The sequence below is a fragment of the Neovison vison genome, chromosome 3 (assembly GCF_020171115.1).
Source record: "Neovison vison isolate M4711 chromosome 3, ASM_NN_V1, whole genome shotgun sequence".
Classification (NCBI taxonomy): domain Eukaryota; kingdom Metazoa; phylum Chordata; class Mammalia; order Carnivora; family Mustelidae; genus Neogale; species Neogale vison.
Genome location: NC_058093.1, coordinates 82,584,708 through 82,607,654, shown reverse-complemented (window position 1 = coordinate 82,607,654; position 22,947 = coordinate 82,584,708). Strand labels below are relative to the sequence as shown.

The 22,947-nt window shown below is 43.6% G+C and overlaps 1 protein-coding gene across 1 annotated transcript in view; it reads left to right on the top strand.

The window, feature by feature from the left end:
* The first annotated feature begins 19,315 nt into the window (after positions 1-19,315).
* The window catches only part of KIF5C (kinesin family member 5C), a 156,533-nt gene continuing 152,901 nt past the window's right edge, over positions 19,316-22,947 (top strand). The window contains exon 1 of the mRNA XM_044242511.1: positions 19,316-19,456. Within this exon, the coding sequence (XP_044098446.1) occupies positions 19,331-19,456 (126 nt within the window). The 5' untranslated portion in view covers positions 19,316-19,330. The remainder of the gene's footprint in view (positions 19,457-22,947) is intronic.

Genomic DNA, 22,947 nt, shown 5'->3' with positions numbered 1-22,947 from the left:
CGGCATTATTTGGTGCAGCAATGCACCCAGCTAAAAGATTATAGCAACTAGGTGTGGTCATGTGAATGAGTTCTGGTCAATGAGGTGTAAATAGGAATGTTGCTTCTGTCTGAGGAAAGCTGCTGTAAGAGAGCAATTCATTCACGATTGTGACCCTTTGCCTTTTCTTGTTGACTAGAACATGGTGTTGATGGCTGGTGCACTAGGAGTCATCTTGGTCTATGAGGCAGTCTTGCATGTGGAAGTTAGATGGTGAGGATGGCATAGTAGAAGCATAGAAAAATTTTTGCTTTGATGACAGAGTTCTTTGTCATATCCTGGAGCTGCCAAATCCATCCTGGATTGCCTTCTTATGAAGAATATAAATCTTGTGTGTTTAAGCCACTATTTTGCTCAAGTGTCACTTCCTCTGAAGTCTTATCTGACTTCTTGACAGCTAAAAATGGTTTCTCTCTTTTTTTGAATTCTCATAACACTTACCTCTAACTCCCGGTGGTTACTTATACATGATATAACATCCCTCCTTGTAATAACATTATTTAGGTTTATGCTGAAAGAAGCCAGATGGCTAGCCTAATAAAATCTAGCCCAGATTCTTCAAGGCTGACTGTGGGGGAGGAATCACCAAGAGAGGAGTGCTGGCTGGACCTCAAAGCTCTCATTCCTGCTCCGAGATTCACTTCTCTCCGGGGACTCGCTCACTAATCGCTCCTACCACCTATAGGCTGGTCTCAGGGGTTTCTGCTTTCATTTTTAGGGTTCAGCCCAAGTATGAGGACACGGAACATACAGCTCTTCCTTAAATCCATTTGGCGCAGCTGAGAATAGGCTAGGAGATTTCTTTAAAGATTATTGAAAGCCCAGGGTAACAAAGGGGAAATAAAGAAAAACAGTAAAATAACTTTAGGTAATCTGTTTTATTCATCTTTAGCTTGAGGTCCCTATTGTATGCTCTGTTGCCTCCAAATAGAGATCACTTCGATGCCTTGTCGTCTTTAGATTCCAAAGATAAAACTATCCAGATGCAGCCATTACATTATTTTAAAGCCTTTGGCATATGAAGGTAGTGCTCATCTGTATCTGGCACGTCCAAGCTGAGACCTGGATTTTAACATTTTTTGAAACCTTGATAATTAAGAGGATAAAAACCAAACAACTTCTGTCATTAAAATGAGTCATTTACTTACAGAGAATTCTTTTGGACCTAGAATTACATTCAAGTGGAAATTTTGGTAATGTAAGTATCCTCTTCTAATTGAAAGTGTTTGAGATTAGTTCCAAAGAGCTAAACTTTCTTAGAATTTTTAAAAAGATTTTAAAAATTTATTTGAGAGGAAGAGTGAGTGAGAGCACAAACAGGGCAAGCAGCAGAGAGAGGCAGAAGCAAACTCCCTGCTGAGCAGAGAGCCCAACACAGGGCTTGATCCCAGGACCCCAGGATCATAACCTGAGTCGAAGGCAGATGCTTACCTGATGAGCCATAAAGGTGCCCCACCTTAGAATTTAAGATAATGAAATTTTGTCCTTGCTGGATACGGAGTCATATCCGTACGTGCTTTCCTTGCTTTTGGAGAGAATTCCCTTAACTAAGGATGGAGCAGTAATAATGATGGAGAACTAGAACAGTGCCTGAGTCTTGGACTTGCGTTGAGCATCTATGTTAATCAAAGGGATGGAGGTTAAGAGCTACTAGAATTGTTTTCGTGGAAGAATTTGTTGGCCTTGGGGCTTAATGCAAAATTTCAGGACAGGTGATAAAGTGTGGCTGAGAGTTAATAATTAAAAAATAATAATATATCATTATTTCATTATCTTCATAATAGATATCTCATTATATCATTAATCTACATAATAACCTTTGAAGTAACACGAGTATCATCCCCATTTTACAGATGAGGAAACTGAGGCACAGAGAGATTAGGTAGCCCAAAGTCACTCAGCTAGGACGAAGTGGAGTTAAGATAGAAATCCATGCCATGCAGTTCCAGAGCCTGGGTCTTACTCCCCTTACTGTCTGCTAGAGGAAAGCGTCCACTTCTCTCCACCTCTACAGGAAACCCTGAGTTCTCATCAACTGGCATTTCGTCTCCCTTATGAAACTGAATATTTCTGATGAATAGAAAAAGGGTGATTTCATATATTTATTTTTCATCTGGCTACTTTATTGAACTCTTATAGTAGGTCTATTAGCTTTTTAGCTAACTCTTATAACTAAATAGTCATCTTTCCTGCAATTAGGTAGTGAAATACATAAGGGGGAGGGGTGAATAATCATCTTTCCTCCAATTATGTATAATTTTACCTCCAATTTTTCTACACCTGTGCCTCTCATTTCTGTTTGTTGCTTTACCACATTGGCTATAGTTTATGGACTAATAAAAGTGGAATTACGTTTTAGAGTGGCTATTGGAAGAAAAAATGTGAGAGCAGTGTGTATAGGGCCAGAATGATCAGTGAAGAAGCTACTGCAGTAATTTTGGTGTGATGTCGTAATGGCTTAGTCTGGGATGATTGTTAAAAGGAAGGGATATATAGGAAAGACATTTTAGATAAAGAATTTAGTGGATAGGGGCGCCTGGGTGGCTCAGTGGGTTAAAGCCTCTGCCTTCGGCTCAGGTCATGATCTCAGGGTCCTGGGATCGAGCCCTGCATCGGGCTCTCTGCTCAGCAGCGAGCCTGCTTCCCTTCCTCTTTCTCTGCCTGCCTCTCTGCCTACTTGCGATCTCTGTCAAATAAATAAAATCTTAAAAAAAAAAAAGAATTTAGTGGATATAATGATGTGGGTAAGTAGTAAATAAATATATCTTACCTGAAATCAAGTGCTCTGAAAGTGACAATTTGTAACAGATGTTAGTATCTATTGAAAACACGTGTCTGAAAACATCTAAAAGGAGCTAGGAGAGGGTGCCTATGTGGCTCAGCTGGTTAAGCATCCAACTCTTGATTTCAGCTCAGGTCTTGTTCTCAGGGTCATGAGTTGAAGCCCCTCACTGGGCTCCATAGCCAGCATGGAGCCTATTTTTTAAAAATAAATAGAAGAGGGTAAGTGGAAGGAGATGAATCAAGAATCTCTGTGTATGACAGCATTAGCAAGTAGATAGATGACAGAGTCTATTCTATATCTATCCATCCTCTCTCTACACACCTATGGATCTACCCATCTATGGGTAGACCTGCCTATTGATCTAATTCTGAAAATCAAATCTCCATGGTTCAACCTCTGCTCCTTGAACTATCTGGCCCAGGTTTGTCTGTCTGCTCCAAACACACAAGTTTCTTTTTTTCCCCTGGAAACCACCAATATCCTCACCCTCACATTTTTCATACATTTTATTCCTTATTCTCCCACCATCTTAGTTTAAATGGCATTTGCTCAGTGAACCCTCCCCTAATCACCTCAGTCCTCCAAACCATACCACCATGCATCCTGCACTTGCCTTTCCAAAGTATCTGCCACTGTTGCAATTCAGTAGGTGTTTGTAGGTCTGTGATGTCTGCTTCCTGCACTAAATCACAGGTTCTGTATCCCTGCTGTATCCCGACTGTCTAGCACAGTGCCTGGCATAAAGGACACAATCCTAATGCTTGTTAAGTGTATCTTAAATTATTGACACATGCATAGAGCTTTTCGAGTTTCTGGAGTAACATTTTGTCTGTTGGGCCTCAGGTGGCCTTCACATCAAGCCTGTGAGAACAATGGCTATGGGACATTTCACTGGCACCTTACAGGAGGCCTGTACTTTCATCTGCATGACTTGATGGAGTATTAACTTATACTGTCATAATTTACACAAAAGCAAAATTGATCTCCAAACACAACATGCTCTTTACACATGTGGGTCCTTCTCTCTGCTGAGTATGTCCCCACATTGTAGACACCACTGTGCCCCATCCAGACCCTCTCACCAGCTGTGCTCCCCTCCCCAGCCTCCCGGAGTGTTAGCTGCGAACAGTTCCCTGCCCGGAGGGTACAGCACACAGCTGGTGACTGACACAAGGGTAGACAACACTACCCCCTTGCCTCCAGGTGGGACAATTTGTATGCCCGAGTTTTGTGGTGGGACCAGGCTGTCTTATGCCTCACTCCCTGCATCCCTCACTCCAAGAACCTACTTCCACGTGGATGCCCATCTCAAGCTCTGCCTCTAGGGCACTCAACCCAAGACTCAGCTGCCTTTTCCACCTTACACATCTCTCTTTGCTTTACAGAGATTTTCCACCAGAAGCAATCTTCCTCTGGAGCCAGGGAGTCCCAGCAGGCTGGCAGGTATGTTGGGATCTCCACAGAGTCAGAATTTATGGAAGCCACTCTGCCAATGTCCAGAGATGAGGAAGCCAGGAAAGGACCTTCCCTGAGTCACTGAGGCATGTGCCTTCATTCCATGGTGAGCAGGCTCTCCTGGTGGAAGAGAAGCAATACTCACTCTTTCAACTTCCTTCTCCCACTCCGAATGCCTGAAAACAGAGAAAGGGATCTTTGGGTTATATACAGGAGTTTGCAGTGATGCGGCCCTACACTCTGAGGTCCCACCACCCCTGGACCACCTGTTGTCCAAGCTTCCAAACAGGGAGGGCTCTTGAGAACCTGAACCATAGTCTCCCACCTACCTGAGACTTGGCTCCCTCTTCCAGGGTAGTGAAAGTGGCTGGACTGTCCACTCCAACTCCTGGGGGAGACCCTACATCCCTCCCACAAGAACATGGCTTTTGTCTGTAAATGCCCCAGGTCCACTTACCAAGGCAAGCCCAACATTCACACTGTTGATTATTTTCCATGTCTGTCTTCCTCCACTGGAAACACAGGAACCACGTCTTACTTATCATGCTTCTCTTAGTAGCTCCTGGGCTAGCAAGAAGATACATTTCATTTTTGAGTTAGAGGAGGCCTTAGAGCTCCTAGGACAGAGTCTTGTGATCAGTGCCATCAAATGAATGAATAAACTCTTTTGATTAGGATTTTTGCAGTAACTCAACCCAAGGTATATTAAGGTGGGCTTGTTAGTTAAAACCAATGTTATATTTATATAGATGTTTTTAAAGATTTATTTATTTATTTTAGACAGAGACCGAGAGACCACAAGCAGGAGGAGCAGAGGGAAAGGGAGAGACTTTCCAACAGACTCCCAGCTTAGTGTGGAACCCAACACGGGGCTTGATCTCATGACCTCGAGATCATGACCTGAGCTGAAACCAACTCATAAGCTTAACTGACAGAGCCACCCAGGTGTCTCATATTTATATTTTAAAGTAGGGATGCCTATAGTTGTCCTCAAAGTCTATTAAGTAGAAGGACATCTTTTGATTTTTAAATGTATTCCTAAGGCTTACCTGACATTCTGAAGATAGGAAGAGAATAGGCTGTGATGAGAGCTGTCCAGGTGGAATGAAAACCTTCCACACAGCACTTTGTTTTGTTCTAAGCATGGAAAATCCCCAAACCATTTCTAAGTGTTTTTGGAATGAAGTGAGGCAGTCCTGGTCCCTTTCTGCCTGGTCCCAATCCTCTTCACCTTCTCACTGCCTTCTGCTTGCAGATGGGGGTTGCAGATGGTCACAGAGCACACGACCCACTTTCTGAAGGAGAGGGAAATGTGTTCCTCTTTTCAACTACACGCATTTTAAAAGAAGCAAACTTCTCTTTCTCCCTGCCTATCTTCTTCCCTTTTCCCTTCTTGTGGTGGTAAATGGTTTTTATGTGTCCACACTTATCCTAGTGAGCTCAGGCAGCCATAACAAAATACCAGAGCCTGGGGGGCTAAACAATAAAGCAATTTTCTCACAGCTCTGGAGGCTGAGAAGTCCAAGGTCAAGGTGCTGGCAGGGTCAGGTTCTGGTGAGAGGTTTCTTCCTGGCTTCCGATGGCCATCTTCTCACTGAGTCCTCCCATGGTAGAGAAGGAGAAAGGGATTTCTTGCTTCCTCTTCTTAGAAGGCCACAGTCCTATCAGATGATAACCCTATCAGGTTAGAACCCCGCTATTATGACCTTGTTTAACTTAATTACCTTCTGAAAGATCCTTTATCTCTAGATACAGTCATATTGGAGGTTAGGACTCCAACATATGGATTGGAGTGGGACAGAGTTCAGTCCTTATTTACACCCTTGGTCCTAGAACTTTGTGGTCACCTCTCACTGTGTCTCTTGTCTCAGCCATGTGGTTTGATGTGACTGATGTTAGCAAATGCGAGGCAAGCAGAGGCTTGAAAAGTACATGTACAATTGCACTAACCCCATACACGGTTGGGCTTGCTCATTCTCACACCTCTCTCTTGCCCTGACATCATGCCTGGCTTCCACCACGAGGGATGTGAGAGATATTTGGAGAAGAGCCAAGAGCATCTTAGAACCAACTGACAACCAGATGATCACCTGAAATGTGAGGGAGCCCAGCTTAACAGAACTGCCCAGGGCCCCCAAGTCTGCTGAGAAATAACAAATGGTTCTTGTTCTAGGCCACTGCCTTTTGGAATGGTTTGTGACTCAGCAGTAGCTAACTAGTGTCATCCCTCTGCTTCTAAATCCTTCCCTACATTCTTTCGTTGTGCGCGTGTGTTTGTGTGTGTGTGTGTGTGTGTGTGTGTGTGTATTTGTTTGTGTGTCTTCCCTTATGTTTCTTCTTGTGTTAAGAGTTTAAGGATTGGGGGCGTTTGGGTGGCTCATTGAGTTAAAGCCTCTGCCTTCGGCTCAGGTCATGATCTCAGGGTCCTGGGATCGAGCCCTGCATCGGGCTCTCTGCTCAGCAGGGAGCCTGCTTCCTCTTCTCTCTCTGCCTTCCTTTCTGCCTACTTATGAACTCTCTCTCTGTCAAATAAATAAATAAAATCTTAAAAAAAAATAGTTTAAGGATTGAAACATCTCTCCAAATTTCTTGTGACTCCTTATTGCCTGAACTGGAATAGAAACCACCATTCCTCATTAGCATTTTACCCTTCTTTACTTTTCTTCAGTGCTTGTATTACTGTGTGATGTATCATGGCACACACTTATTATTTGTTTGTCTGCCTCTTCCAGTAGGATGTAGGATGATGAGGGCTTGGATTCTGTCTATCCTGATGCATCCCCAGCACCCAGAACAGTATCTGTATAAATACTTGTGGAGTGAATGAATGTCTGGGGATAGCTATGGAATAAAGGAGTCAATGAATAATTTTTTCAAAACACTGTAACAAAGATCTCCATCACATATATGTAATATGTACATGTATTAATATAAATATACACACATATAACTGAGTACTTGTAGTATGGATTAAATAAAATAAAATGGGCCCTAGAGTTCACATTTTGAATGCTAGTATTTTGCTGAGGTGGACAGATGAATGCCTGTAAAAGTGGACAAAGAAGCAACATAAACTCAACTCATTTTCATTAATCAGGATTCAAAAGCTGAATTGCCAACATGTGTATTGTAGGAGTAAAAGTCCTTCAAATGGGGCTGGGGAATCATTTGCCAAATGGGTTCAAGCTGTCACCCTGCTCACAACTATGTGTTTATACTGGCAGAGCCTGGAAGCTTCACGAAGTGTTTTCAGGGTTGGGTTTTTTAAGTCCTCTGTCAAACTCATATCTTTTCTGGGTCAGTTTAAAGCGTCTTATCCAGTTAATTCTTTTCAGTTCAGTTCATCTTCTCTCAAAAGGAAATGGGTCATTTAAGGACAAAATAGAGCCACCTATAAGCTATCTACAGGGCTGCTGGACCAAGTGAGTCAGCTGGCATCCCGAAGCAGAGACTGATGGTGGCAGGTTTACTGGTGGGCATCTCAGGACTCTGTTAGCTCTGGATTTTACTGTCTGTCTTAGGTAGTCTCTCTCTGTCTCTGCAGGTGTGCGAGTGTGCGTGTGTGTGTGTGTGTGTGAGAGAGAGAGAGAGGGAGAGAGAGAAGTGGTCAGAGAGGAACAGAAAGTGGGGACATTTGACTGGTAGAATTGAATCTGAAATGAAGGATATTATGGAGGGCGTACAGTATTGAATACTGCTGTATCAGCAACAATTCTGTAGGGGCAAGATGACGTCTCTCTCATGGCCTCTGTTACTCTCCAAGTTCCGTTGAAACCAACACCATGGTGTTTTTCCAGTGCTTCCCCCTTCCTGGGACCTGCCCATTCAGCCACCCCCACCCCAGTCCACTGGGTTAAGGGATTACTTCTGACAGTCATGATTGTTGAACATGATGTCGCCCTTCGGCTGAGTTGATTTGTCCAACAGAGGAGCTTACCTGAGCGGAACCCATCAGAGTCCTTCCCCAGACACTGATATTGGGGCTGAGAGACACAGAGCTTTTGTAATTCTCCAGCTTGTTTTATATACAAGCATTCGAGCTAGCCAAGCTGACTATTCTGTGATACAGCCTAGAGAAGCCAAAGAACCCAGTAGGCAAAGAGAAAAGGAAGAAAGCATGTGCCCAGAAAGAAGCAAAGACGAGACAGAAAACTTTACAATATTCAAGTCCTTGATTCTAGTTTATTTCTGAGCCCAGTTGCAGTCCAGCCTTACTTCATCAAGAATTACAATTAATTCCTTTTCCACTTTTGCTTGAGCTAACTCAAGTAAACGTCTGTCGCTTGCAACCCTAGAAATCCTAAGTGACACACCCTGGATTATGTACTTCCATTGCTGCCCTTTGTGGTGTGTGTCTGGTTCCATGCCTGATGGGAGGCGATATCTCTCTCCCTTTGGATCATGCTGATAGGCTTCAGATGTCTGAGATCAAAAGAGTCTAAAAGGCTAGAGCTAGTCACCCAAGTTTCCATTCAGTAAGAAGGGTATCTATTTGGATCTCCTGGACAGTGAAGCCAGAGGGAGAGGAGCAGAGATCCTGTAGAGAGAGAGATGAGTCTGTCCAATTTTATTTCTAGATTCCTGTCTCGTTGATGCCTCCAACTGGGCTTAGAACTCTTCTTATATCACATGACTCTCCCACTTAAAAACTTCCAGTGACTTCCCACTACCGGTTGAACACCACTCAGACACCATGATCTGTTGTCCAAGCTCTCGATGATTTGGCACAAATTCACCTTCCAGTTTTTTTTTTTTTTTTAAAGATTTTATTTATCCATTTGTCAGAGAGAGAGAGAGAGAGCACAGGCAGAGTGGCAGGCAGAGTCAGAGGGAGAGGCAGGCTCCCCGCGGAGCAAGGAGCCCGATGTGGGACTCGATCCCAGGACGCCGGGATCATGACCTGAGCCAAAGGCAGCTGCCTAACCAACTGAGCCACCCAGGCGTCCCTCACCTTCCAGTTTTAGTCCCCAGATATCTCCATCCCATTTCGTACTTCCTGTTCCCTAAAGGTACAAGTGCTTTCATGTCTGGTATCACTGTTACTTTAGTGGGAAGTCTGTACCTGTCCATTTTTTCAGGGTTTGTTTCATGTTAGCCTCCCAGAAAAATTAAACACATCTACCTTTGTACCTGTAGGGTAAGAGAAGGTTACCTTCTCTGTATATATTACAATATTGCAGGTTATTACTCTTTGTAACTTTGTCAGTGTAATAGACATTATTTTGGCTACTAATGAGGTGGAATAATTTTTCATGCATTTACAGATAATTTGTAATTCTTTTGTATATTGAGCTTTTATGTTCTGGGCTAGGTTTTCTATTGTGCACTACGACTGTCCCATTGATTTATAAGAATTCTTTATTAAAGATACTGTCTCTTTGTCTTATATGTTGCAAAACGCTTCCTTAGTGGATTGTTTTATTTTATTACTGTATATGATGTTTGAGGTATAGGATCTTATATTTTTTAAAAGGATTTTATTTGTTTATCTGACAGAGAGAGACAGAGAGAGTGTGTGAGAGAGTGAGCACAAGCAGGAGGAGCAGCAGAGGGAGAGAGTGAAGCTTCCCCCTGAGCAGGGAGCCCAATGCAGGGCTTGATCCCAGGACCCTGGGATCATGACCTAAGCTGAAGGCAGATGCTTAACTGACTGAGCCACCCAGGTGCCCCTACGATTTTGTATTTTTGTGAAATTTAATGTATTGCTTTTTTCCTTTAATGATAGCTATCTCAGGGGTTTTTTTGGTTTTGCTTTTTGTGTTTTTTTTTTCTTGCCTTAGAATGGTTGTTATTTTTCTTTTAATCACTGTATATCTTATCTCCCACCTAGAATGAAACTCTTTTTGAGAGAAAGGTCTGTTTCCAAAGTTGTATTGCTTGATTCTACTCTCTGCCCGGTTTCAGCATAAGTGATTAGTAAGTGACAGTTAATTTATTTATTGGTTGTTAAACCTTCTAAAATAGCCTCATTGATCTATGCCTCCTGTTAGTCACACCTATGTGGAATACCTTCCTTTTGAAAGTGTGCTGGACCAGTGGTTTGCATCTAATCAATGAAGCATGACAAAAGGAATGGATAAGTTTAAGCTATAAAAAATTGTGATATTGGGGGCACCTGGTCATGTAATTGGTTGAGCTCAGGAGCTCAGGAGCTTAGGTCCTGATCTCTAGGTGGTGGAATCCAGCCCTGAATAGGGTTCTGCATTTAGTAGGGAGGCTACCTCCCCTCTCCCTCTGTCCCTCCCCCTGCTCAGGAGCCTGTGCACACTCTCCCTCTTTAAAATACATAAGTAAAGTTTTAAAACAAAACAGAACAAAACTGAGAGCCATCTTGTTTTGTTCTCTCTCACTTGTTCTGTTGATGCCTTTTGCTCTTGGGAGGTTTACATGACAAGGAGCTAAGGGTAGCCAACGGTCAGTGAGGAGTGGAATTCTACCAAAACCCACAAGAGCAAGCTTGGAAGTGGATCCTTTCCTAGTTGAGCCTTGAGATGGTTATAACCCTGGCTGTATTAGAGAAAAAACCTGGGCCACAGTGCTCGGCTAAGTGATGCCCAGATGCCTGACTCACTGTGAAATAACAAATGTTTTAAGCTTTTAGGTTGGGGGTAATTTGTTACACAGTGATAACTAACACAATTGCTGGGGGAAAAAAAGACTTCTTCTCTTTGGATACTATTTCTTTGACTTTTATTGAACCCCCCATCTCATTTACTACCTCAAAAAGTAAAGGAGGCCCTCTATAGGGAACTACATGAACCTTGGAAATCTCAGGTGTCTTTAATATGTTTCCAAGACACTGCTTACAGAGGGTGCTGCTGTATTTCTTCACTGTGGGTTACAGAACATGTTTATATTTATTCTTCTTTCCCACAGTGTCTGAGGAGGATCAGCTGCTGTCTAGAGGAGTCCCCTGTGCTTTGTTGAGCATTGCGATGAGTTTGGGATGACAAACCTGGGACAGAGCTGGAACGCCGTAGATTGGCTCTGTCACTGGATAGGAGCTGGGCGTGAGAAGTCAGGGCCAGGAGAGAAGAGTCACATGGGTGTCAGGAAGGAAAGGGACCCTCTGTGGTGCACAGTGGACATGGTATTTTGAAGATATGAAGTCTCTGTTGATTTTTAAGTAGGTCCGCATGGGGTATGTAATAGAAATCCTCATCTGTGAGTCCTCGGACATTTTGAGCAAAGTTTACAATACTTCTTCATGCTTTCCTGGGAGTAGATGTGCGAGAGGAAGTGTGGAATTCTGTCTCCAGACAGGGCGAGAGTGTACTTCGGCACAATTGCTGGAAGAAGAGGACGTTGCCAACCCACAGGCCACACTGGGATCGTGCTGAGGTAGCTCTCAAAAAGGCAGGGAGGGCGTCCATGTCCCTCACCTCCTGAGGCTCGGCTCCTAATCAGGGCTGGTGCCTGGAGCCTGCGTTCTGCTCTGGGACTGCCAGTGCCCAGCTGTGGTGCTCCCACTCCCACCCCCAACACACAGAGTTTAGCTTTTCTTTCTCATCTCCTCTCCCTCCTTAGAATAAGTGGTTTTGCATTTTATTCGTCCAAAGCCCTGAATTTTTTTCTGTAAGAATTAATACTAAAAGTAGAATCTAGTACAATAAATCTCAGTTGATGTGTCTGCTAGACAGAGAGCGGGCTTCCCCCTCAGATCAGCTAATACCGTGTTAAAGGGAGACGATGGCCTTTGCTTCTTTCCCACTGAGCCGGGTTACCTGGACATCTTGAACTGAGGTGCTGTATCTTAAAAGACATCCAGATATTCTATTCTATGCCAATAGAGGAGTTTCACAGGTTTTTAAGGGATTTTTTCAACATCTTTAAAAATATTTTCATCTGTTCATTTGGTTTTTAATCTTCACTGTGGCCAGGTATTTTTTGTACTTATAGGAATGAAGCAGGGCCTGGGCAATCAGAAATGATTAAACCCACATGGGGACCAGCAGACCCCAGGGTTTGAGTTAAATGGCTACCCTAGTGACTGCCGAAGATGGGGAGCTGATGTGAAAATTGAAGCAATTACCTAGATCACTCAGGCAGAAGCATTTCTGAAGCTTTTTTTTTTCCTTGAACAATCCAGATAATTGCTTCAATTTACACTTCTTACTGGCAGTAGAGACTGGGACAGAAACTGCTCTCTAGGAGTGAGCTGAGTAGAGAGAAGCAGCGTTCTTACAAAAAGATCCTGATAACTCAGGAGACAATGGGAATGTCGGGGAGAATTCAGTGCTTCGGCCTTGATTTCTACAGGCTCCGGCAAGTCAAAGCAAGACTGTTCATCGTTGCCTGAATGACCCACTCTCTGTTTTATCTCAGCAGTGATGTTTGAAGGCCATGAAAGTGTTGCTGGTGGAGGCACTGGATGAAAATGTGGTTAGAAAACTTCCAGTCTGTCTGAGGCCCTTACCCTGTGCTACCCAATGAGTTGGCTAACTGCCTTCCAAGGACCCATAAATCCCTGCTTGGGGAAGACCTTGCCGGGGCAGGAGAGAGTGGTGTGGAGTGGGTACTGTTCTGGACGAGCATTCCACACCTGTTAATTGAAGCAGGAACCAACATCAGGGCAGCCAGACTTAATCATTCCCTTGCAGAAATGACTCATTCACTAGGGTCCTTGGTGGATTCATTTCTATAATGGGAAATTCATATTTTTGATCATTCGTTAAAAATATCTTATTTATTTATTTGACAGAGAGAGAGAGAGAGACAGCGAGAGAGGGAACACAAGCAGGGGGAGTGGGAGAGGGAGAGGGAGAACAGGTTTCCTGCTGAGCAGGGAGCAAGATGAGGGGCTTGATCCCTGCACCCTGGGATCAGGGCCTGAGCTGAAGGCAGCTGGTTAATGACTGAGCCACCCAGGTGCCCTGGAAATTCCTATTTATGAATGACCGCATGAAAAACATTTATTGAGTTGCTACTTTGTGCCTGGCATCATGCCAAGCCTTGGAATGATTAACTTTATATTAATCGATACATTTTTTTCCCTTTTTCTCATGTTTTCTTGGGAGGGGTGATTCCCCCAATCTCTTCACAATCTCTCCCAGACTTCACTTCCAAACCATTTTCTCACAAATCTCTCATTTAATTCTCACTTATCCAGAATAGATAATATTTTTAGCGCCATTTCAACAGATGGAATAAAAAAAAATTCATTCAGAGAAGCTGAATACATTTTCCAAAGTTATAGAACTCATTAGCAGCAGAACAGGAATGAAAAATGTAGGTCCTGAGCCCAAGGCTCCATCTACAAGGCAACTTATTTTCAGGTTCATATATTCAATTCATTTGTCCTTGCCATTATCATGATCGTGATGGACATGGATTGATCATTCAGAAATGATCTATCAAGCATGTAAGTAATGCATGGTCCCCACTACATAGATACAGGTGCAAGACACACTCAAGACATTTAACAGAAAGAGCTGTGAAATGGAAAGCACTAGAGAATGGTACCAGACAATAACAGGAACATCATTGCAAGGCAGCAAGTGCTCAGGTGCCAAAGCAGAGATATTCAGGAAAGTTTTCAAAGGTCAATTTCTTGTTCTTTTGATGTTATAGGTTTTTAAAAATTGAGATACAATTGACATGTTGTATTAATTTCAGATTCACAGCTTAATGACAAGATATATGTATATATTGTGGAGTGATCCCCACAATGAGTTTAGTTAACCTATGTCCCCATACGTAGTGACAAATTTTTTTCTTGTGAGGAGAGCTCTATTCTCTTGGCAACTTTCAAATATGCAACACAGTATTGTTAACTATCATTACCATACATAACATCCCTAGGACTTACTTATCTTATAACTGGAAGTTTGTACTTTTGGCTCCCATCTTCCAATTCCCCCACCCCTACTCCTTGCCCCTGGCAACCACCAACTTGTTCACTGTGTCTGTGAGTTCGTTTTTCTTTGTTTGTTTAGTTTCTACATATAAGTGAGATCATATAGTAGCCATCTTTCTCTGCCTGACTTATTTTACTTGGCATAATGCCATCAAGGTCCATTCATGTTGTTGCGAATGGCAGTATATTTTTATGGCTGAATAATATTCACTCACGTGTGTTAATATTCACTCACGTGTGTGTGTGTGTTTTCTTTATCCATTCATTTCTTTTTTTTTAAAGATTTTATTTATTTATTTGACAGACAGAGATCACAAGTATGCAGAGAGGCAGACAGAGAGGCAGGCAGAGAGAGAGAAGGGGAAGCAGGGATCCCGATGCAGGGCTCGATCCCGGGACCCTGAGATCATGACATGAGCCAAAGGCAGAGGCTTAACCCACTGAGCCACCCAGGTGCCCCCTATCCATTCATTTCTTGATGGCCACTTGAGCTGTTTCCCTATTATGGCTATTGTAAATAATGCTGCAATGAGCATAGGAGTGCATACATCTCTTTGAGACAGTGATTTCATTTCCTTTGGATAAATACCCAGAAGTGGAATTGCTGGGTCATATGGTAGCTCCATTAAAAAATTTTTTTTGAAGAACCTCCATCCTGTTTTCCATAATGGTTGCACCAGTTTACTTTCCTACCAACAGTACATAAGGGTTTCTATCTTTTTAAAACTATGGTAAAATATACCACAATAAAAAATACATATTTTATAGCATTAAATTTGCTATTTTAACTATTATTAAGTGTACAGTTCAGTGGTATTAGGTACCTTCACATTGTTATGCAATCATTACTGCCATCAATCTCCAGAACATTTTTTTTCCCAAACTAAAACTCCATACTTATTAAATAATAACTCCCCATTCCCCCTTCCCTCATGCCCCTGGCAACTACCATTCTACTTTCTATCTATAAATTTGAATCCTCTAAGTGGCATGATAGATATTTATCTTCTTGTGACTTTCTTATTTCCCTTAACACAATTTCCTCAAGGTTCATACATATTGTAGCATATGTCAGAATTTATTTTTAAGTCTGAAAAACATTATATTGTATGTCTATACCACATTGTATTTATTCATTCATTCATAGATGTATACTTGGTTTGCTTCCACATTTTAGTTAGTGAGAATAATGTTGCTATGAACATGGGTGTACAAATATCTGAGTCCCTGATTTAATTCTTTGGAATATATATGCAGAAGTAGAATTAGGATCATCTGTTAATCTATTTTTAATTTTTTGAGGAGTTCTATAGTGTCTGCACCATTTTATGTTCCCACCAACAGTGCACAAGAGTTTTGATTTCTCCACATCTTCTTCAACACTCATTTTCTGTGTTGGTTGGTGGTGGTCTATAATAGCCTTTCTAATGGATGTGATGTGGTATTTCATTGTGGTTTTGATTTGCGTTTCTGTAAGATTAGTGACATTGAATATCTTTTTCTGTGCTTATTGGCCATTTGTATATTTTCTTTGGAGAAATACCTATTAAAGTCCTTTGCCCATTTTAAAATCAGATTTTCTTTTATGGTTGATTTGTGGTAGTTCTTTATATATGCTGGATACCCCTTAATCAGTATATGATTTACAAATATCTTCTTCCATTCTGTGAGTTGCCTTTTCACTCTGTTAATAGTATCCTTTGATATATAAAAGTGTATCATTTTGATGTTGTTTAGTTTATCTATTTTCTCTTTTGTTTTCTGTGTTTGAGTATTTTTTTTTAAGGTTTTATTTATTTATTTGACAGAGAGAGATCACAAGTAGGCAGAGAGACAGGCAGAGAGAGGAGAAAGCAGGCTCCCTGCTGAGCAGAGAGCCCAACTCGGGGCTTGATCCCAGGACCCTGGGATCATGACCTGAGCTGAAAGCAGAGGCTTTAACCCACTGAGCCACCAAGGCACCCCTGTGTTTCAGTATTTTTAAGTGCGGGCCAATCATAGACTTTCCCTAGGATTTTTCAATCCTGCCTAGTCCACCTCCTTTTCTTTTTTTTTTTTTTTAACCTTCATCCCTTTGATTATTCCTTCTTAGCCACCACTGAGCTGTCTACCCAGGATATCTAACTTGTTTCTATGCTTCTTGAGGGTAATGATTTATTTTGTAACTTCCGCTCAAATTGCACGTGGGCAGGAGGTGACAGGGGAAGTCTTTATCAAACTTTCTTTTGAAATTAATTAATTTACTTTGAGAAAAAGAGAATGAGTAGTAGAAGGAGCAGAGGGAGAGAGAAAATCTCAAACAAGCTCCCTGCTGAGTGTGGAGCCTGATGTCAGGCTCTATCTCACAACCTTGAGGTCATGACCTGTACTGAAACCAAGAACTGTATGTTCAACCAACTGAGCAATCTAGGTACCCCCTTTATTAACCCTCTGGTAAAGAGTTCATTTAATAAACCTAACTTTATATATTTTGTGGTAGCAAATGTCATTTGCTCAGTTAATAGTTGATGAATAGATAGATGAATGAATAAATGAATAATGAATCCAGAGGCACACATGTCTTTCCACCCAGGTTATCCATGTGCATAAGGGTCTGGTAATCCTCTGTGGGTTTGGGGAAACTGGGGATTGGGCTGACCTCTCCAGTATATCATGAAGGTGACTGTAAAAGATGGTAGATGTTTGAGTCAGAGCCTGAGAACTACTAAAATGATGAGAATTTGGTGCTTGGGCCTTTTTTAAAGCTACTTTCCCTGCATCTGAGGACAGGAAATCAAATTGGTGCTGCTCATAATGGCTTATGAAAGTTTGTTTTAGTAGGTCTGTCTTCGCAGCTAGGCAGAAAAACTGTATTCCCAGGTGTACTTGCATTAAAGCAACAGATGTATTCCTTAAACTAAGTAACGCTTTTGTTTTACCACCATTTGTTCAACACACAACAGCAACAACCACCACCGCCACCACCACCACTAACATTCAAGGGTTTGTACTATGTGCACGTCAGGCACCATGCTACATGCTCAAAAGTATTATTTCTTCTAATTCCCTCAAAACCTCTATGAGATGATTATTATTCCAATGATAGAGATAAAATGGAGTCTTAAGGGAATTAAATACCTTTCCTTGGGTCTTACATCTAGTAAGTGGCCGGGCTGTTTACTTATTCAGGTAGCACTTCCTTCTAGGTTGGATTACTTATACAACACGCACTACTATGCAATAAATGCTAGAGACATAAAGATGAGGCAGATATCATTGCCCATGAGAATGTAGTGATAGAGATGTGCATAGGAGATTATGAGTAGAAGAAGGAGGATACCTACCCTTTGTGGGCATTTAGTAAGTCAGAGAAGCCTTCCTAAGGAAGGAGGGTTGAGCTGAGTCAAAGAGGAAAAGGTAGCACTGGAAAGGGAGAGTGGACATCTAATGGTTTAGCCAGCTCAGCACCATGTTCTTTTTCTGGGAATGGCCTCCCTCTTCTTTTGGGACCTTCCCACTATGGTATTCCTCAAAGATCTTGCAAAGTTCTTCACTCTGATTGAGTCATCTAGGGCTAGACACCTAAGCCCATGCCAATCATAGGCTTTCCCTAGTTTTTTTTTTTTTTTTTTTTTTTCCCAAACCCAAACCAAGCAGACATCTATCCTTATCTTGTGGTAGATATTGAAGAATGAATCCCAGGGACTTTTGGTTGGAGTGATCTGGAGTGAGAGAGAATGAGGCCAATACAAAGAGGAAACAGGGACAAGAAATAGAGTGTGTGTTGGTAGCCTGTCTGTTCCCTGGCTCCATTGTTTAATCATTTTTTGAATAAGCAAGATAATCTGGATTCTTCTGATAAATTCTCCTTTTTCCATAGTGGCCCCAGTTGTGTTTCTATTAGTTTTTACTCTGTGAACCCTATTTAATATGCTTACTTAGTAATAGGCATGAATGGATGACTCCTAGAGAGCAAATGGCTGCACAAAGTATCAGAACAAGCACAGAAATCGGTGAATGGTGGAAGACACAAGTAGTTTGTCAATGTGTAAACATTACAACAAGAAGTGTAGGAGATGAGACGAACAAGTAGACAAAAATCTGATCATGGGTTCTATACTATGCAAAGGACTTTAGAACTTGATCCTGTATATATTCTGCTTATTCTACAGGTTCTATTTTGGCATTAGACAGAAGTTCTGTAAACCTCACTATCATGAATAGTGATTAAGAGGTTCTTAACCTGAAAATCACAGGCAGGCATTTGTTGTCCCCAAATCCCATGAAATAGCATGAAAAATCTGTGGGTGTGTATGAATTTGTTTTTGGTTCTTGTTATGGAAAATGTCCTCAACTTTCATCAGATATTAAAGCAGTCCCTGATCTAACATATGTTGTGAACTGGTATGCGCAGGCATTTTAGGGAATGATGGCTTCAAATATTCATGCAAAGCTTTTTTCCCTTAATTTCATCACAACTCTTACAAAACAGTTACAAAACGCTTTATAACGTTTCTGCTGGCCATTGATTTAAGGCTTTTCCTTGGAGATCATGAAAACATGTAAAGAGGGGATGTAGACCTGGTTTATATAGAGATTTTAACTGGGAATGCTGGATATGACCTCCACCCTGTTCTTGGCTTTCGGAGGTGGCATCTACCGTTGTACCCAAAAGCCAATGTAAGTAGCATCCTTGTCCTTCCACCAGCAAGTGGAGAGACTACAAGTCCCAGGATTCTTCCACACTTGGAGTCGGGGCGAGGGCGGGGCGGATCTCTGCAGTGACGTCACCATCCCGGGGCGAGACGGAGGTGGGCGGGGCGAAGGGGCGGGCCGGGGAGGTGGCGGAGCGCGCTGGTGCTGATGCAGGATGGCTGAGCGCGCAGGAGCCCGGGAGGTCTGAGCCGGGCGAGGCTCGCTCCCTGCGCATCGCCTAGTCCGCCGGCCGCGTGGTCGCGGGCAGGTGGGCCCGGAGCGCCGCGCCCGGCCGGGGCCAGGCCAGGGAAGGCAAGTCTGCAGGACCGGAGGGGCAGGAGGCTTATAGAAACCTGCCCGGTGGGGGAGCGGCCCGAGCTGCCCAACCCGCCGAGTTCGCGATGACCTGCTGAGAAGCTTCGTTGAAGGCTGCAGGCGGTGCGGTTCGTGGCCTCCTCCCTTGTCCTGCTGAGCCCCGGCCCCCCACCCTTCCCCGCTCCCCCTCCCTGCCGCCGGCCGAGATGGCGGATCCAGCCGAATGCAGCATCAAAGTGATGTGCCGGTTCCGGCCCCTCAACGAAGCAGAGATTCTCCGAGGGGACAAATTCATCCCCAAATTTAAAGGCGATGAGACCGTGGTGATTGGGGTAAGTGTCCGGGATGTGTGGCTTCCCTGCTGCTTCGCGCCGTAGCCGGGCTCCCGAACGCCCCAGACAGCAGAGGTGTTCGCCACCCCTTCGGACATCCCCCGCAGGGTTGCCCTCTCCCATAGACTTGAAGAGAAACCCCCTCCCCCACGCCCTGTAGTTCGCTCCCGGGCGGTGGAGGGGCGACTGGGGGCGGCAGGGCGGGCCCAGGTGGCGAGAGTAGAGGTGGGGGGCGAGGAAGGGTTCGGCGCCGCCATTGTTCTCGGGGTGGGGGCCCTCGTGGGCCTATTGTTCCCGGCTTGGCCACGCCGCGTGGGTTGAGTGCTCCCGTTACCCTCAAGCGGGGTTCTCAGGTTCCCCTTAAAGTAGGATCTCTGCACCCCACAAATGATTGCAGGCATCAGTTCGATTTATCGAACACTTTACCTGTTCTTCTCACGACCTTTGCAAAAGGAAAAGAAAAAAAGGTACTGGAAAAATCCTAGCCTCGGCTGGGAGCTCCCACGCCGTGTAGACGCGGCTCCCCGCGGCGTTTCACCTTGCCCTGCGTGCAGAAGGCGGGGGATGTAGGGAACTGATGGCCTTGGTGTCCCCGGGAAGGCCTGGTATGTCTCCTGCTTCCTCTCAAAACAGGCTGCCCTGGACGTGGTCTCCGGGTCTGACCCCTCCCCAGTGGGGCGACCTGGTGTCCACAGTCTCTCAGATGTTCCTCGCCCTGGATGGAGAGTAGGCTGTGTGCCCACATCTGTGGGGCTAGGGGGCCCTGAGCGCAGCCAAATAGCCCCTCTCTGCCAGGAGTAGAAGTTACTTTGTGTGGTTGGGTCAACCCCCCCCTCCCCACCTTTCCTTTCGTCCCCTCTTCCCCTCCTCCCACTTGGCTCCCTTTCTGCAGCCCGGGCTGCCGGTGGGGGCAGGGAATACCAGTGGGTTTTAGTTCTTAAAGCAATATGTCAAATGAAATAAACCAGCCTTCCCCCCCACCCCGCCCTTTCACCCTCCGTTGTCCCCAGCGTGTGTAGCTGACGGTGCCCTCTTTGTATGCGAGCCGCGTGGGGAGGGACCGAGTTAATAGGAGCCTCCCGATCCCCGCTGACATATTCCTGGCAGCCCGCTCGAGGCTGCTGATGCAGCCTTCCCGTCCCTGGCATTGATTAAGTGATGTCATCCCGATTACTGAGCATGCTCCGGCTAACCCCCTCCCTCCGATTCCCCCAGTGGCTGGTGTATTTAGGTCAAGTGATTGACAGGTGACAGTTGATCCAGGGTCTCTGCCGGCGTCTGCCAAGCCTTTCTTGAGCACCAGAGGCTGGCGTTTGCCGGCCCAAGCAGCCCCAATATCCTCCTTCACCAAGGTTGTGCTGCAGTCCCTGCGAAGGGCCCCGGAGGACTAGCAGGTGCTAGCAGAATCGGTAGGCGGTCGTTCTCAGGCGAAAGGGAAAGGGTAATGGAGGCGAGGCCCTGGCCTTTGCTCAGGAGCTTCATCTCATACCTCCCTTAGAAAGGGAGCTCCCCATGACCACGTCTTTCCCACTTCCCATTTTCACAGTCATCTGGAAACCCTAACCTCCAAATGCCATGTGGATTGGTATTTATTCTAAGAGCTGACCTATGAGGGTAGGACAGAGGGCTTTTCTCTCTGCTTAGTGTTAATTTGAAGAGAAGGTGTATGCTACAGTTATTGATGAGGAGGAGAATTCTATACTTAATGGCAGATATGGGATCTGCAGCCAGCACATGGGGCAGATAGAAGCTTGTTTGGGTTACACCTCTCAGCTGGGATCAGCCTACAGTCTGATTTGCTATTTTCTGAGCTGTGGTTTAGATAGAGTGGGAGTTACTGGGGACATCTAGTCCCTGCCCCTTACCTTGTAACAATTTTTTAAACAAATAATTATGCAGCACTAGAGGTTTTAAAGAAAAGACTGGAGTGTTGTTTCTTCTCCTTCCATTTTTCCTCCTCCTCCTTTCTCTCTTCCTTCTCTTCCTCCTTCTTCCTCCTTTTCATCTTCCTCCTCCTCCCCCTACCCCCCTTTTCTCTTCCTCCTCTTCCTATTCTTTCTCAGTCTTCTAAGAGGGATACACCAAGACTAATGAAATAGAATAATCCTCTTTGATCTGTGCACAAGGCAGAGATCCTAAGAACTTTACCTATTTCCCATCTAAGAATACATATGATACTGACTAAATACATTATAACAAAGTCACTATAAGTGACTATAAGTAATTTAAACAAAAAATTGTGGATGTGAATATGCATGTAACTCTTCAACCGTAAAATGAAAATTTTGATTATCTCACTATAATCCTTTAATACAACAGTTTTGAATTTTCTTTAAGAAGTTTATTTATTGAAATAAAGCATTCATATAGAAAAGTGTTTTCATAGGGTACAGCTTATAAAGCTCTTATAAGTAACCACTCCCTTGTAACCACTGATCAGACTAACACAGACATTTTGGGGACCCCAGAAGTCCCATTAGGATCCCTCCCAGTCACTAGCTGCCTCTCCTTTAGGGTAACCACTCTTTTAACTTCTGATGCTATAAATTAGCTTTTTTTTTTTTAAATAAAACTGATATACATAAAACCCTATAGTATGTTTGCTTTCGTGTGTGGCTTCTTGCAGTCAGCATTATGCTTGTCAAATTCATCCATGCTGTGGTGTGTAGCAAGGTTGTTATCCTCTTTTTCTGTAGTACCCCATCGTATGAACGTACCACAGTTTGTTCATCCATCAACTGTTGGTAGACATTTAGTTAGTTTCCAGTTTGGGGTTAATATAGACAAAGCTGCAATGAACATTGTTTTATACATTTTTTGGTGAGAGTGCATACAGAACAGAAGACTGTGAGATGCTGAAGATGTTGGGATTGTGCTAGGCCCATTCTTTTCCAAAATAATAAAGTGTAACCAAAGGAAAGGACCATTCTAGCAGCCCTTACCATGTTTTGTACACTGAGTGGAATGGTTCCCATGTCGGTTCAGTTGCAATTAGCCCACATGGCTGGTTCAGTTGCAGGTGGAGACTGCCTTAGGTGAGCATTTCTTTCCTTGCTTATAGAAGTGCAGATTGTGGGGATGACCAAAGAAGGCCAGAACCATCCAGAAATGTCAGTCATCTTCACTCCCAACAGATACATGTAAAAAATGAATTTCTGGGGAGTTAGCTGTTAGTCTAAATTCAGAATCCCAAAATTCCCTCTCTCTCTTTTTAAACCACAGTCATTTTTTTTTTTTTCTTTAAAGTTCTGTTCAATTTTTATGGAGATGTATGTTAAGAGAGATTTTGCAGGTGGAGTTTCTTGTCTGTTTAAGAAAATGTCCTGTCTTGCAGGAATCATCTCTACCACTCTTGCATTTTTTTTTCCCGGCTCCTATACAAAGCTTCCTTTCTCTGAGCACCCCAGCCACAGTCTCTTCCCACTTTGAACTCCTATGGCAATATTTTGTATATGATCATGTAACTTTGTTGTCTTAGATTGTTATTAGTT